The sequence below is a fragment of the Capsella rubella genome, unplaced genomic scaffold (genome assembly GCF_000375325.1).
Source record: "Capsella rubella cultivar Monte Gargano unplaced genomic scaffold, Caprub1_0 scaffold_1, whole genome shotgun sequence".
NCBI classification, from domain to species: Eukaryota; Viridiplantae; Streptophyta; class Magnoliopsida; order Brassicales; family Brassicaceae; genus Capsella; species Capsella rubella.
Genome location: NW_006238923.1, coordinates 810,811 through 826,021, shown reverse-complemented (window position 1 = coordinate 826,021; position 15,211 = coordinate 810,811). Strand labels below are relative to the sequence as shown.

General features: G+C 38.1%; 5 protein-coding genes across 6 annotated transcripts; 3 read left to right on the top strand and 2 right to left on the bottom strand.

Moving 5' to 3' along the window:
- Positions 1 to 19: 19 nt before the first annotated feature.
- Positions 20 to 2,129, top strand: LOC17900921 (R3H domain-containing protein 4). The gene is made up of 7 exons (XM_006305494.2): positions 20 to 358; positions 541 to 611; positions 821 to 929; positions 1,061 to 1,143; positions 1,277 to 1,435; positions 1,529 to 1,630; positions 1,733 to 2,129. The coding sequence occupies exons 1-7, from the start codon at positions 301 to 303 to the stop codon at positions 1,886 to 1,888; spliced, it is 738 nt and encodes a 245-aa protein (XP_006305556.1). The 5' UTR covers positions 20 to 300; the 3' UTR covers positions 1,889 to 2,129.
- Positions 2,130 to 2,340: 211 nt separating this feature from the next.
- On the top strand, positions 2,341 to 3,959 carry LOC17898439 (uncharacterized isomerase BH0283). Its single transcript, XM_006305408.2, has 5 exons — positions 2,341 to 2,682; positions 2,873 to 3,160; positions 3,256 to 3,417; positions 3,525 to 3,608; positions 3,698 to 3,959. The coding sequence occupies exons 1-5, from the start codon at positions 2,446 to 2,448 to the stop codon at positions 3,803 to 3,805; spliced, it is 879 nt and encodes a 292-aa protein (XP_006305470.1). The 5' UTR covers positions 2,341 to 2,445; the 3' UTR covers positions 3,806 to 3,959.
- A 2,353-nt stretch (positions 3,960 to 6,312) lies between these two features.
- Positions 6,313 to 7,835, top strand: LOC17896677 (basic 7S globulin). Its single transcript, XM_006304524.2, has one exon. The coding sequence runs from the start codon at positions 6,354 to 6,356 to the stop codon at positions 7,656 to 7,658; it is 1,305 nt and encodes a 434-aa protein (XP_006304586.1). The 5' UTR covers positions 6,313 to 6,353; the 3' UTR covers positions 7,659 to 7,835.
- A 340-nt stretch (positions 7,836 to 8,175) lies between these two features.
- Positions 8,176 to 12,706, bottom strand: LOC17897828 (DNA repair helicase XPD). Its single transcript, XM_023777049.1, has 13 exons — positions 12,563 to 12,706; positions 11,844 to 12,399; positions 11,428 to 11,708; positions 10,986 to 11,068; positions 10,472 to 10,875; positions 10,145 to 10,338; positions 9,880 to 10,060; positions 9,621 to 9,745; positions 9,334 to 9,423; positions 9,142 to 9,220; positions 8,974 to 9,050; positions 8,579 to 8,687; positions 8,176 to 8,480 (listed from the first exon to the last, which is right to left on the bottom strand). The coding sequence occupies exons 2-13, from the start codon at positions 12,375 to 12,377 to the stop codon at positions 8,361 to 8,363; spliced, it is 2,277 nt and encodes a 758-aa protein (XP_023632817.1). The 5' UTR covers positions 12,378 to 12,399; positions 12,563 to 12,706; the 3' UTR covers positions 8,176 to 8,360.
- Positions 12,707 to 12,881: 175 nt separating this feature from the next.
- On the bottom strand, positions 12,882 to 15,106 carry LOC17899366. Of its 2 annotated transcripts, none has more exons than XM_006305255.2 (7): positions 14,777 to 15,106; positions 14,178 to 14,235; positions 13,790 to 14,101; positions 13,647 to 13,695; positions 13,439 to 13,533; positions 13,262 to 13,350; positions 12,882 to 13,175 (listed from the first exon to the last, which is right to left on the bottom strand). In XM_006305255.2, exons 1-7 carry the CDS (start codon positions 14,923 to 14,925, stop codon positions 13,118 to 13,120), a joined length of 810 nt encoding a protein of 269 aa, XP_006305317.2. In that variant the 5' UTR covers positions 14,926 to 15,106; the 3' UTR covers positions 12,882 to 13,117. The 2 variants fall into 2 exon arrangements, with proteins under 2 accessions (XP_006305317.2, XP_023645859.1); XM_023790091.1 differs by having other exon boundaries at positions 13,790 to 14,093; positions 14,777 to 14,867.
- Positions 15,107 to 15,211: the final 105 nt, after the last annotated feature.

Sequence of the window (15,211 nt, the reverse complement as noted above, 5' to 3'; positions counted from 1 at the left end):
TACTCGAGTCCATGTCAGACGGGTCGGGTCGGGTTTGCGGCATATTCCATGGCCTTGAATTGATACGTTTGCGTCTGAGGTACAGGTAGTTCTGGCATTTGTTTTTTACATCTTCGAATTCCCAAATCGTTGCTTCCGTCGGTCTCCTCCGTGAATTCTCGTGGTGCTTGCCTTGTCTAACCGCAATAACACCTCGAAACCAACCTATTGTGAAAGAGTCTTCCTTCCCTTTGAAAGAGAAGAGTCTCGTGGCTCGGTTTTCTGTTCAGATTAGCCGATATACTCTCCATTCGTTGAATCATGGCGGCTACCAATGTCATGGGGCGAGATGATAGCCTTCTTATTGATCCCCTTAGAGGTAAATTCGAAGTGTTTAATTTTGACTCTTTTTCTAAGCAGATGGATAATCAATGAGTGATAGGCCGGCCCGTGTTTCCTTATAATTCGAAAACTTTCTGTATTGGGGAATTTAGGGTTTCTGATTATTGGGAATTGTTTTTTCGTTTCCTGGGAATGAATTTCTTAGGGGTTTACTTGCAGGTGATACTTCTGCTTCTCGTGGCCTCTCGCTAGAGAAGAAAATTGAGGCCCTTGAGAGCCTGACAGGACAAGTTAGTGCCTTTTCGCTCTTGTTTTTATCTTCCCATTCAATTTTCTCCGAAATGCTGTCAATTCTGATGTTCAGCCAATTTTTCTACCCTGGTATCATTTCTGTATTCTCCAATTAATACAGTACTTGAGATGTGATTGTTCTGCATTCTTCATCCAAAGGTTGGTTGGTAAATTTGTACTACGTAATGAGTTTTAAATGCTTATGCAGGTTAGTAACCGACGGTCTCGTAGGTGGTTAAATGATCGTATTCTGATGGAACTTGTTCCTCGTTTAGATGCCCAAGAAATTAGAGGCTTGTTTGCTCCACCACCATGGGGTAATATAACATTCCATTCAAACTTCACTCTTCCTATATTAATCTCTAATTTACTTGTGATTCGCCATGTTTTCTTAATCTGTTCGGTGTTAGGTTTATGGTTTCACTGACTCTACGTATGCTCTCAACAGGTGATGACGTGCCACCCTCAGCCTTTTCTTTGACTAATGTTGGAGAATGGGACAAATTTAGAAGCATAGACATGGACAAGGAGGTAATTTAGCTGTAGTTTGGCACTGAGCGTCAGAAGAATTAGAAGTTATTGTAATAATGATCTGAAAATATGTGACTTGTTCTTCATACTTGGTATAAGTCTTAACCGTAATTGAAAGCTGTGTTTTTCTCAGGCCAATATCATGGATTCCTTGAATCAGTCATCCGTGAGGCAGAGAGGTCGTATGGATGCTGATAAAACCGCTGTCTTGAATGCTTGGCGAAGAATTGATTGTAGGACAAGAGACGCTCTTCGACGTAGCTTTTTACCAGGACTAATCGAGGGATATGAGGTATAGGTTCTTCAAAGATGACAATTTTAGCCATATATGTAAATATATAGACCTTTTGCTCCCAGACTTCAGACTCGTTTATTATTTTCACAGAACTGTATAAGTCATTTCATCGATGAAGGTGGTGAAGGAGATATCCTTGAGCTAAAGGTTCAAGACCCATTCCATAGATTGCTTTTGCACGGCGTTTGTGAGGTATGAGCCACGACATGTCCTGAGCTGTTGAGATGTTGAATAAACATATAGAGATTTTTTATTATTTAAAACCACGTAAAGAAACTATTTTCTTTGGAGCAGTACCACAATTTGGTATCAACAACTGCGACAGAACAAATAGGAAGGATAGCAATGAAGACAACAAGCATCAAGTGGAAAAAGAGTGGGGATTCAGGAGAGAAACCGAGCATCAGCCTCGCACATTTCCTTAGGATGTCAAAGGAAGGAGCTTGGTAACATCACATGTACTCCCCTTTGTAGCTGTAATTTTATTAATGAATAAAAAAAAAAAAGCTGCATTGGCCTCAATTTGAAAGGCTCTTTATGTAGCAAAAAGATCTCAAGACTCTTTCTCTCACTTTGCTACTTCCCCTGTGTGGTCTTGTAAGCTTGTATTGTAATGGTTTTATGATTAAAGAACAAAATAGACAATAAATTTTACTCTAGGATTGTGAATTGTACAGTCTTATTACAACTAGCCTGTGTTTTCATGAAAGAAATGGTGCAATGTATTAGGAGTTTCTGTGTCTCTCACAGCAATGTCATCTTAGCCACCGCCTCATCTCAGTAGAGTCGTTCTTTACTAAGCGTCTAAGCCCTTTAGACCCGTGCATAGCCAAACAGCTCACCCAGTAGACGTTATTAGTTAGATAAAGGAAACAAAGTTTTTAAGTATTTCCGTATGTAGAAGAATGAAAAGGTTTAGTCGCCCGTGGGTTAGGTAAGCCGTATTTGTAAGCCATCTCAGTGAGCGACTTCACAAAATAATTCAAGTAAAAAAAAAGAACACAAAAATGGCGGACAAAAAGAGAGTGAGGTACTTCATCGTTGATGCATTCACTGAATCCGCCTTCAAAGGAAATCCAGCTGCTGTTTGCTTTCTGGAAGACGGTAACGAGAGAGACGACGTGTGGCTTCAGTCTCTTGCTACCGAGTTCAACATCTCCGAGACTTGTTTCCTCACTCCGATCACCTTGTCCGACGGTGGTTTCCCTCGCTTCCGTCTCCGCTGGCTTACTCCACTCGCTGAGGTTTGCTATAATCGCTCGCTCTTTTGGTTTTGATGATCTTAGATTGTTCAGTTGACTTTTTTTTTTATAGACTCTTTATGAAATTTGATTATGACAACATTGGAAGATCTGGAGATTGTGAGGGGGTGGAAACGAAGACAAGTATAGAGATCTTGTATGCATGAGATTCCTCTCTTTTCTCTTGTTGCAGGTAGATCTGTGTGGTCATGCAACGTTAGCATCTGCTCACGTTCTCTTCTCAGCTGGTTTGATTGGTTCGGAAACAGTTGAGTTCGCCACAAGATCAGGGATTCTAACGGCTAAACATCTCAAAAAGGATGCATCAAAAGAAGAATCATCAACCATGTCCATCGAATTGGATTTCCCTATTGTTCCAACTTTTGAAGTCAACTACACTGATGATGATCTCTCTTTGTTCTCCAAAGCCATGAATGGAGCTACCATTGTTGATGTTAAAGCCACAGAGAAAGACATCCTCGTAACTATATATATATATATATTTTAAGCCAGGCATCTCTGTCTCCATTCTTGCTATGGCGCCATATTGAACCAAATAATTTGGATGATTTGCAGATCGTGCTTCCATCTTGGCAATCTGTCGTTGAACTGCAGCCGAGACTAGAAGAGATATCGAAATGCCCTTGTGAAGGAATGATGGTGAGTGCCGCTGCTTCTCCAGGATCTACATTTGATTTCTGTAGTCGCTACTTTGCACCAAGATTCGGAATCAATGAGGTAATAATTATACAATACAAGTCTTTTGCATTGCTCTTTAGATTAAAAGGGAGTGATCAAAAAAACAGCAAAGGAAAACATGACCTCTTTTGCTTTTTCTACTTCAGGACCCTGTTACTGGAAGTGCGCACTGTGCCTTGGCACATTACTGGAGCCCCAAGCTGAACAAGTGTGATTTCTTGGCCTACCAGGTTCTCTCTCTCTCTCTCTACGCAGGCTTTTGAGACCGCTTTAGTCTTGATTCCTGAAGAAAGTTTTGGTTATTATGAAATGTGTTTAGGCTTCAAGCAGAGGCGGAACTCTGAAGGTTCATCTGGACAAAGAGAAGCAGAGGGTTCTACTGAGAGGCAAAGCAATCACTGTAATGGAAGGTTGCGTCTTAGTTTGATTTAAAAAAAAAAACATACACACGATCGATAATATGCAACGTCACAGTTTCGTGTTTCCTTTGTACTAAACCACTTAAAGTCTGATATCACCTTTACAGACTGCCTAAACTCAACTTTCAAATGTTAACTAGGGATCAGAAGATAAGATATTAACATATGTTCTAATCACGTACGTACGAGGGAAAAAAAAATATTTTAAAAATATTGTAATTGGGCAGGTTCGAACTCGGATAACAGTATCACACTCTACTTCATACTACCACTAGACCATTCAAGATAGACACGATACTACGGAAATAGATTTTATATATCCATTTCAATATGTGGGTTATATTTTGTTGTGCCATGGAGTTGGTCTAAGTTCTTTGTCATTTCTTAAATGGAAGTTATACATGTGAATCTATTTCTCAAATGATTTAATTTATATCATCAAAAAATTATTATAAAATAATAAATTATGTATGTTATTTCGTATTTTTTAATCAGACATTCTATTATTTTATTAATATTATCAAAATTCAATTATATAAAAAAAATCATATCTTTTTCCAATCAATAAAGTATATGATTATAGAGAAAATGGTCATTCATTTCATTATAGAGAGTTAACCACTGTTTTGAATTCAGTCAAACTGGTTTGAAGACTCTTTTGGCGTTTATACAGTTGTCGGCGTCCAAGAGCAACGAACATTAGCATGAATATGTCGTCACGTATTACAAACATATTCAATTAAAGTGCAACCATTAGTGTTTCTCGGCAAGGTGTTAGAAACCCAATAGGTTTATATTTTATAATTAAAATAACTATCAAACTTAATGGCTCTTAGCTACATGAACATCTCGTGCACATTCTCTTCACATCAATACCTAGTTTATAAATACATAACCGTTTTTTAAACCATACAATTAATCAACTGAATTTTTTTTGCTCTTAACGTGTTTTGATTGATGAATCTACATATTGAAAAACAATTATACAAGAAAAGCGTTCACTTTTCTCAATAAATAATATTTTTCAAATTTTCTTGTTAGACTCTAACATGAAATATAAATAAATTATATTTCATAATTATCAAATTTCGGCTGTTTATTCTAGTGTTCTTGTTGCTCTAAGAGAGTTTTGTTAATTTACAAAGTTTTTATTTGTTAATTGATAAAGTTGCAAATCCATACCTGAAATTTATTGTTTAGTTAGTTAGTTATTGGATAAAAAAAATATATCATTAATCATTAAATTATGTGATGATTTCTGAAATCTTATTATGGATAGGATAAAAATTATTGTGCAATGAAAATAGTTTATGATTTTTCTTTTTTTTTTTCAACTTCATATTAATAAATCAACTCAAATAGTTTACGATTATGTCAACAAAAGAAATAAAAAAATGACAATACATGGTTATGTTGTGGTCTTGTGGAGGTGATTGTGATAATTGTTCCATCAAAATAGTTTATGATTATGAAGACAATTATCACTATACGTTATTAAAAATTACTCGGCCGGAAAAAAAAAAAGAGAATAAAATAAATGAGTCGATAAAACTTGTTGAAAAAAAGAAAAGGAAATGTCAGTGATTTTTGTTAACAAATCTTACGTGGATTTTTGTTAAAAAGAGAAAGGAAATGTCGAAATTCAGATTGGATCAACATGGGCTTTCCATAAAGTGTCTTACGTGGATGGGTAGGAGGACTTGGAATTGGAACACAAACCAAATTTTCGCCAAAACAATTTCACGTCTTTTAGGCTGTTTAATAAACTGGATGATGATGACAAAAAAATAATAATAATAAACTGGATGACTATAATATAAAATATGTTTTGATGTTATGTATGATGTGTGCTGCTGTCATGAGTTGACCTGATCTTATCCAAGAAAAGTGGTGCCGCAGAATTTCAAAAAAACCGTGTAATTTTCGATATTAAGAGATGATGATATGAAAAGCTTAACTATAAAGACCAGAAAAAAAATAAAAAATTGATCAATCATAAAATAATCTGTAGACGTGTCGAGAGTAATCTATAACAACAGTACATTATGGATATAGTAGTAACAAAATATATATATATTAATTGTGAAAACGAAAGAAAGAATAGAGGAAAAGTCAAGAAAGGCACCCTCGCACACGTCCACCTGGCATTTATTTCATCACCAACCTTTGCTGCTTCGAATTGTCTCTATAATTAATTAACTAAGTAACACATTAACTTTCTTAATTAACCCACTAATAAGTAACTTACTTTAAACAAAAGTAAATAAGGAGAAAAGAGAAGATGCCAAAAAAAAGCAAAATGATACACCAGTAAACAAATACGACTACTACTAGTATTTTGTCCTAAACCCCAACAAAATTACTACTAGATTTGATTTGTGTCATTTTCAGAGATAATGAGAAGCAAAATCACGAAATCGTTTAGAAAAGTCAAAAACGTCACACTAATCTCCAAAATTTTCAAATAAAGCCGACACTCACAAAAGTTTTCACTATAAATAGGAGCAAATCCTCTTCTTCAACCTCATCACATTCATTCAGTCTCTATTAACAACAATGGCGTCCTCCTCTCCGGTGATCCTCTCTGTCCTTGTCCTCTTCATCTTCTCCCTCTCATCCTCCTCTGCTCAAACATCATTCCGACCTAAAGCTCTCATCCTCCCAGTCACAAAAGATCCATCTTCCCTACAATACACAACCGTCCTCAACCAACGCACACCTCTCGTCCCCGCTTCCGTCGTCTTCGACCTCGGTGGTCGAGATCTCTGGGTCGACTGTGACAGAGGCTACGTCTCTTCCACTTACCAGTCCCCTCGCTGCAACTCCGCCGTCTGTACTCGCGCCGGCTCCACCAGCTGCGGCCAATGCTTCTCCCCTCCCAGACCTGGCTGTAGTAACAACACTTGCGGCGCTACTCCAGATAACACCGTCACCGGAACCGCAACTTCCGGAGAGCTTGCTTTAGACGTCGTCTCGATCCAGTCCACCGACGGATCTAATCCGGGTCCGGTCGTTAAAATCCCCAATCTAATCTTCGTTTGTGGTTCAACCTTTCTTCTTAATGGACTCGCTAAAGGAACCGTTGGCATGGCCGGAATGGGACGTCACAACATCGGCTTACCCTCGCAATTCGCCGCGGCGTTTAGCTTCAACCGCAAATTCGCCGTGTGTCTTACTTCCGGTAGAGGCGTCGCCTTCTTCGGCAACGGGCCTTACGTTTTCCTCCCCGGAATCCCCATTTCAGGGCTCCAAACGACGCCGCTTCTCATCAGTCCGGTGAGCACTGCTTCTGCGTTTTCACAAGGTGAAAAATCCTCGGAGTACTTCATCGGCGTGACGGCGATTAAAATCGTCGAGAACACAGTTCCGATCAATCCAAGGCTTTTGAAGATTAACAGTACCGGATTCGGAGGAACCAAGATCAGCACTGTGAACCCTTATACTGTGATGGAGTCATCGATCTATAAAGCTTTTACGTCGGAGTTCGTGAGACAAGCAGCGGCAAGGAACATCACTAGAGTAGCGTCCGTGAAACCGTTTGGCGCGTGTTTCAGCACGCAGAACATCGGCGTCACGCGCGTGGGATACGCCGTGCCGGAGATACAGCTCGTGCTTCACAGCAAGGACGTCGTTTGGAGGATCTTTGGAGCTAACTCGATGGTGAGTGTCAGAGATGACGTCATCTGCTTGGGTTTCGTTGACGGAGGAGTCAACGCGAGAACCTCTGTGGTGATCGGAGGGTTTCAGTTGGAGGACAATCTGGTTGAATTTGATTTAGCCAGTAACAGATTCGGGTTCAGTTCTACTCTACTGGGACGTCGCACTAACTGCGCCAACTTCAATTTCACTTCCACTGCTTAGATTACATTTAGTTAAATCAATTTCCTTAAAAATAAATGTGTTTCAGTTTATTAATTATGTCACGTTTGATGTTATCAATAAGGAGCCAAATGCCAAAGGAATATGTTCTTGTCATTTTTTATCACCTGATCTGAATGTGTAATGAGTTATTTGATATCAAATTTCAAGTTGCAGATAGTCTCTCTACCTTGAACGATCTCCTTTACTCCATCCAAACAAAAAACGGAAATTTATTTTCTGTACGTTTTAAGAAAAAAGAAATTTACTCTTCTTTTCTTTAATAAGGAAGTTGGAAAGTTTTCGCCGACAAAAAAAAAAAAAAGTTGGAAAGTTTAAGGAAAAAGGAAAATACTGGATCATATATTTTCAGTTATACGTTTGGGCTGTCGCTCAAAATCTCGCTACTTCAATTTCACATTCTACTTTGCAACGAGCCAGTGAATAATTTCTTCGCATACTTTTAATTACTTAATGGATATAATATAGATATCAAAAAATTAAGCTCCCCTTTTGCTAATTTAGCAAATCAAAACCGAAATTTTCTGAGCTTTAAATTTCAATTTGATTCCTGAAAATGTGAAAAATCATCAAAAAAAAAAAAAAATAATAAGGGGAGCAAATATGGCACCATATGATGAAATTTTGTGCTAAAATAGTTTTTGGTAGACCTAAACCAAAAAGGAAAAAAACCAAACCGGTTTACTAATAAGCCATGTCTTGCACACCTGTCTCAGCCATCTTCTCTAAATCTTCTTGCGTCAACAGAGTTTTCCTTCCCATTGTACCCGCCTTATCATACGGTTGAGCCATTTTCCTTAGAAACTGTCAAAAAAGAAAACCCAAATATTTTTATATTCTTAATGCCTTGTTGTTTGTTTAACTGTAAGTTATAGAAAAGCAGTGGAACTATATAGGTTTACCTCTCGAGCAATGTGAATAGCCATGTCTGTGCTTAAATTCAAGTGGGCATCCCGCAAATGTGAAAGTATCCAACCGGGTAGTTTGGACCGCTTATCATGTCGGCTATATCTGCAAGTTTTACGTCAACGGCATTGTATTATTAGACCAAAGAAATGTGACATTATAAGCCAAACGTAAGCATATCTGTCTCTCCTCTATCCTAAGAATTTCTTCCCGTTCCTAAGAAACAGTGTGAACTGTGATATATTCTTCTATTCTCGAGGTGATCCCAAATACTTGCGCATATAAACTTAATTTATTAGATAAAGAGTATAGAGATAATCACATTAAGTAGATAGAAGGAGTCCAAATGACCAGACTCAGAGAGAGAAACTTTAAGGCGTGCATATTATACCTTTTGTCTGCAAATATCATCATCCCATAGTCAGCCTTTGATCGGATTACTCGCCCTACACATTGAGCTGCTTGCCTCTGTATTTAAGACAAAAAGGAATTAACAACGGTCACAAACAGGTAACGAGTTGCACCAAAGTATAATAAAATCATAAAGTAAGAATCTTACCAGTGCATCAAAAGTTAGGAAATCGCCTTCTTTTATTTGAAATGTGTCACGCAGATACTCCAATCTTGCTAGTAATATCCTGAAATTTTTCCCGTTTCCATCTTATCATCTCTCACTACTCACGCCCTATGAAAAAATAAAAGCAGAAAACCGGAAATTGAAAGGATACACATTCATTTAAGTAGAACTTACTTGCTTAATGTATACTGGAAAGGCACTCCGTACATTACAACTAGTCTTCCATAGTGACGATCAAAATCGATACCTTCAGCAACTTTCCCCCTGCCATTCAAATTCAAAACTTGATCACTTTCATTGAAATTTCTAATCGAGTATTCATACTAAACCTCTTTACAATTTATCAACCAACCAAAAATAAGAGAGAAGAGAAGATTCTATAATACAGAATCAAAGAGAAGAACCAAAAATTCCTTGCTATGAATTCCAAATTATCGACCATTCACAAATAGAAATTTTACCTAGCCACAGAGAAGAAAACTGCACCTCTTCCGCAATCGCATGCCCTGCGATAATTATCCAGTGCCAATGTTGTTTCTACAACATCTTGTGTTTCGATGAAAACAAGCTTTTGTTGCATTATTTCCTACAAACATTAAGAGATTTGGTATTAACGGTAAGCACATATACATCAATGCTTATCACAACTGCAAGTGTATCCAATTCATTCAAAACTGTGAAAAAAATACTGACATGATATAGCAAAGAAGAAGACCTTACCTTCAGAATTCCAGTTTCATTCCATGTAGCAATAATGCCATCCATGTATGAGTAACTAACAAAGAAGCAGACAACTCCATCAGGAACAATGGATACCATCTCTACCAATAGCTTTCCGTAATTCCTCACAACACCGGGATCACTTCTCATGTCAAATTTGGTGCTAACAGGGAGCTGATCACTGAAAAAGAAAACAACCCATAGTGTAAATCCATATAAGACTAAACAATAAGGTAAGTGATCAGGATTAGTTTTATAAACATACCTTCCCCGAGTTAGAACCATAGGGCAGATGCAGTCTCGTGTCATCGACATCTTAAAGCTTCGACTAACAACAGGAGTGAAACTAAGAAGACGGGGATACAGATCAATTGGGCTCAAGGTGCCTGATGTAATCACGACTGATTGGAAACGATCAAACACCGGTTTGATCGCCAAAGACGCATCATGACAGCTCAACTAAGATACAAAAGGATATATGTTTCAGATACATTTCTTAATTATTCAAACGGTTGCATTTACATCTGAGTGATAATATCTTTGAAACCAAAGTGACAATACTCAAAAGAAAGTAGATAAACACCATGTTTACCTGCAATATAGGATCTGGAATGTGAGGCATTCTCTCGTCATAAGGCTCAATTATGATGGAAAATCCCCGAGCATATGTCCCAACAAGAGTTGCAAAATCGCACACTGTCTGGATTGGCAAAAACTCATCTGTATCTGTAATTTCAAGGGTTAGCATGAGAGACTGGAGCCGGTCATAACAGAACTTCAGTGTTTTCTGCTCAATTCCAGCCTGAGAATTCAGCGACGATACAAAGCTAACAGGGCTTTCTTTCTCTACGTTCTCAGTGTCCAGCCGTACCCCCAAGTATTGAAGTAATCGGCGTAAAACATGCACAAAATGCTCAGCTCGTCTGATATTCCCCGGGACGGCCTCCTTTAAAATATCATGGGGCAGTGCAGGGTTTGCAAGCCATTGATCGCTTCCTGCAGAAAAAAAATATCTGTTACATCAAGTTCATAGAATCAGTAAATATGCCCAGTACTTTGTGTGTTTTAAACCAAACCACACATCACCTTTCAAAACACATACTTACCAGATAAGTCCCCTCTCAGTGCTAAACCCTCAACCAGTCGGTTGTATTCAGCTCGCAATCTTCCTGCATCAGTAGCCTTGAACCTTCCTACCAGTTGGACAATTTTAATAATGTAATAAGAACTTAAAAATACGTATCAGCAAATAACCAGGTCACTTCCTGTATTGAACCAAGATAACTATGCACCATAGGATCACTAAACAAGACATTCATGTGCTTAAGATGCTGACAAAAACGTTTGTAATTTTTTGTTCCCCTTTCAGTTCTATGAGAAAAAGCATAAGAATACCTACAAGTAGCAACTGGAATGAGCATTCAAGAACAATCAGAATATTCAACTGAAAGAGAAAAGACCCTATCACGATGTTTCTTGTTGTATTAAGAGCGGCAAGTTCAAGAGAACTCAAGAGTATCTGTAAGTAGGAAAAAGACATTGGCGTACCTATCAATTTCTTGCCTTATCTTATTAAGATTTCGATTAGCACCTTCAAGTGTAACCCTCCTCACACTGACGCTGAGTGCTTCAATACACACATTATCGATATTATGGGCCTCGTCAAAAACTACAACTGACTCCTTTTGTAACTCCTTTGATATAATTCCAGCAACCTTAGGATCCAGTAAGTACTGGTAGCTATAAACAATAACGTTGGCGAACTGAACCATATGTCTCGCAAGAAAGTAAGGGCACCATCCACAATTCTTACCAAAAGCCCGTAAATCCTAAAATCCAAACACATAGATACCATCAGCAAGTAACCTAGAAAGGGGTCCTAAGTCAAACAGCATTCCAGTCTTAAACCTAAGCTTGATCAAGAAACAAAATGTAAAAAAACCTTAAAATAGTTTGATTCTGACCTCTAAAGTATAAACACCAGGAGGTAACAGCGCATTTTCAGCAGCCTTTTCGTAGTTCTCAAAGTAGTCACAGAGTTCAATATTTGGATTCTCCGTCGACAAAGCCCTAACCCAACTAGCAGTCCGTTTCCTACACGCCGCATCAACAGAATCACGATTCTCCGCTGCTAAAACCTTAGTATTAACGCAAAGATTCTTCCGAGAGGAAAGACCAATGGCGAGGATCTTAGCTTGAGTGCCGAGATGGCGTACTTGGTAGTCATGGAGTACCTTAAGCTCAGCTAACGTCTTCTCCATCTCGTGGACAGTACGAGTGCAGTAAACAAGCTTGATCGGAGAATCAGGACGAGAGAGACGATAACTGGTGATAAGGGAAAGAAGGGCAATGGTTTTACCAGTTCCCGTAGGCATCTCGAGAAGACAATGTCCCTTGGCGTCTAGAGCTCGCTTCAATTCAATCATGTATTCGTATTGTTCTGGATATATGTTATCATAAGGGAAGTAGACAGTAACGTCTTCGATCTTGAAGATCATCTTCAAGCTCCTCGTGAAAGACCTAGAAACCCAAATTGGTGGAAGAAGAAATTAAGTTACAAAACCCTAAAAACTCGAATTCACTTCAGTAGAACAAGCGATTCAAGTCGGAGTATGTAAACCCAAACAACGAAAAAGAAGGAAAACTGAAATCAATCGAAGAAAAATAGCCAGATAAAGCTTACTGGTGGTAATGTAAGCTCCGGTGTTGTTAACCACTCAGAGAGAGAGAGAGAGAGCAATCTTCGGTAGCAGCTTGAAGGTAAACACAAAAGAAAAAAGGAAATTTTGCGTTTGTGTTCGCCGTAGTAACCAGGGAGGAGAAGGAAGTACAAGAGTCCTCTTATAATAAAACTTAAGTTTTGTTCTTCTCCATTTTAACCCTTGTTTATTTATTTTTATATGTTTAACCCCCTATATTTATTTTATTTTTATTTTTGAACAAGACCCCCTAATTTTATAATGTATTAAATTTCTCGACAAGTTTAGCTTTTTAACAGAAAATTTTTATACTGTCCAAAAAGAAACAGAAAAATTATATCAATAACCCAATAATCTTGGTTATTTTACACAATAAGCATGTTCTTTTTCCTTGAGGTGAATAAACACCACATAGAAGTCCATGGGATCTCAAGATTAGATTTAATACAAAAATGCTGGTTTGTATCTAAAAATCTGCTAGTCTGCTACATGTTTTAGTTACAACAGTAGACACTATAGAGAAACAAATCTCTCACGTCTTATTCCTCTACTGGTTGATGGAAAGCTAAGCCCTTTATCACATGTCGACACTGAAACCTGAAATGACACGGAGGGAATTATCAAAAGATCACGTCAAGAGCTTGTTTGGTGTGAAACTGGAGAAATGTGAATAAGAGAACTACCATATTAAATCACTTGTGTTAGAGTTGACGGAAGAACTTGTAGCATTGTCTTGAGTTCTGCACTTGAATCTCAACTTTGAAGGCACAAACTACAATAACAAAAGAGATTGTTAGCATTTGGTCGATATTAAAAGGCTTCTACTTGGATGTGTGAATAGAATTACCAGAAGTTTATACCTTTCTGTTGTATTTGAAATCTCGTTTAGGAAGGAAATGTTGGGGAAGATTCAAAGAAGGTGGAGCATGAACCAATATGAAGAGCCTCATTGGACCTGTAATTCAGAAGAAAAAGGATAAGGCATTTACAGTTTACACCATAGTTCACCTGCCAGTTTATGCAATGGCACAAAATGCAGATGAAGTTTAAGAATCAAGCGAAAGTTACCTGGGTAGGAAGTTGATCCAGCACCCGTTGATATAAGTGCTCGGATAGTCTATAAAGCCAGAAAAAAAAAAAGAATGGGAGGGTCAACATTTCTTATTTCAATATGAACAATTTCCAAGCAACATGTTCAGAGGTGAAAGAACCTTTTTTGAAAGTGCTTCTGCAGCTTTAGATTTAGCAAAGTCACCTTCGTATCCCAGAACATAGTTACTACTGTGTTGTGTGAATAACAACTCATAAGCTTTTTGAGGGCGTAATGGACTGCCACCAAGAATCAACACGACTTTCTGAATGCCAGGAGCTTCACGGATCATTAACTGCAGCGCACTTCGGAGACTAGAGATGGCTTTCATCAGTCTCTCCAGTTTCTTAATCTCGTTCTTCACCTCCCTCTTTCTACTCACTAGTTTTCTTCTGACAAGTGGTTTTACTTCAGGTTCTGTAAGACTAGCGTCCTACAACCTAAGATTCTTAGAGTGTGAAAAAGAACTTAACAGTACAGTGAAAATGGCGTATGTGGAAATAACATACCAAATCCGTAAATTCTGTTTGCAATCCATCAAACTCAAGAGTCATGTCTTGTAATACCCTGCACAAATGTAACCAACAGGCAAATTGGTAAAAGAGATTATGTGGCCAAAACCAAATGCTGCGATTTTGAGTCTCTAGTATTCAATAAACGATAATCCACAACAAAAGAACACTCATAGTAGATAAAACAACATACTCTAAACTCAAGTGGAGCTAGTAGTGCGCACAATTGATCAATCTGAACGTGTTTAATAAGAGTTTCTGGAGTAATACCAACATACTTTCACAAATATTTAGCAAGAGGTCGAGCATAGCGCCTCAAAGCATTTCAATTTCTTCTAGAATTGAACACAGATCACCTACCATTCTACCAACACTTAATCTCTCTAAATTCACACTAATCCATAAAGTTCATAGAAAAAAACCTTCTGTTCATATCAAAACAAACTTATTAGTCGCAGGAAATCGAACATACTAATCCGCGAAATTAACCCAGAGATTGAAGAACAGTCAGACAAATACATAGCCACCAGATCGAACATCAAATTAAAAACAGATCGAAGCATAGAGATACGAAAAGGGAGTAAGAGATAACACACGAAGGGATCTGCTGGTGCATATAGAGGACGAAACCGACTATGTCATTGATGATATGGAAGACGCCGGAGCCGCCGAGTGAAGAAGCGGTTGTCGTGATGTCTACGTCGTAGTGCTCCTCTGTAGTTCCTTCTCCTTCCGCCATTTCCATCGTGAAAATCAAAAGCTCTGAGAAATTGAAAACCTGAGTGTGTCTGTTACTGAAAAAATTTGAATAAAAAGTCAGTAGCGGGGGAGAGAAGAAGGAAGAGGAAGAAAACACAGATCGTTCGAGGGGAATTGAAAACAGACCAAAAAAAAAAAAGGAAAGAAAAAATATGTAAATTACAAACAAACCCTAGAGAGAAATAGCATTACAAATCAAACCCTACAGTTTTTTAATTTCAAATTTAACATTGTTGGACGTGTTGGGCCGGACCAGATCTCGCTTCGCGTTG

Coding starts and splice junctions, on each gene's coding strand:
- LOC17900921 (XM_006305494.2), top strand. CDS start 301: ATGGCGGCTACCAATGTCATGGGGCGAGATGATAGCCTTCTTATTGAT. Junction 612..820: donor TTGAGAGCCTGACAGGACAA/GTTAGTGCCTTT, acceptor ATGCTTATGCAG/GTTAGTAACCGACGGTCTCG. Junction 1,631..1,732: donor TTTTGCACGGCGTTTGTGAG/GTATGAGCCACG, acceptor TCTTTGGAGCAG/TACCACAATTTGGTATCAAC.
- LOC17898439 (XM_006305408.2), top strand. CDS start 2,446: ATGGCGGACAAAAAGAGAGTGAGGTACTTCATCGTTGATGCATTCACT. Junction 2,683..2,872: donor GGCTTACTCCACTCGCTGAG/GTTTGCTATAAT, acceptor CTCTTGTTGCAG/GTAGATCTGTGTGGTCATGC. Junction 3,161..3,255: donor CCACAGAGAAAGACATCCTC/GTAACTATATAT, acceptor GATGATTTGCAG/ATCGTGCTTCCATCTTGGCA.
- LOC17896677 (XM_006304524.2), top strand. CDS start 6,354: ATGGCGTCCTCCTCTCCGGTGATCCTCTCTGTCCTTGTCCTCTTCATC.
- LOC17897828 (XM_023777049.1), bottom strand. CDS start 12,377: ATGATCTTCAAGATCGAAGACGTTACTGTCTACTTCCCTTATGATAAC. Junction 10,339..10,471: donor TTCCAGATCCTATATTGCAG/GTAAACATGGTG, acceptor TTTGTATCTTAG/TTGAGCTGTCATGATGCGTC. Junction 8,688..8,973: donor ATGATATTTGCAGACAAAAG/GTATAATATGCA, acceptor TAAAACTTGCAG/ATATAGCCGACATGATAAGC.
- LOC17899366 (XM_006305255.2), bottom strand. CDS start 14,925: ATGGAAATGGCGGAAGGAGAAGGAACTACAGAGGAGCACTACGACGTA. Junction 14,236..14,776: donor ATGCACCAGCAGATCCCTTC/GTGTGTTATCTC, acceptor ACATTTGTGCAG/GGTATTACAAGACATGACTC. Junction 14,102..14,177: donor AAACAGAATTTACGGATTTG/GTATGTTATTTC, acceptor CTTAGGTTGTAG/GACGCTAGTCTTACAGAACC.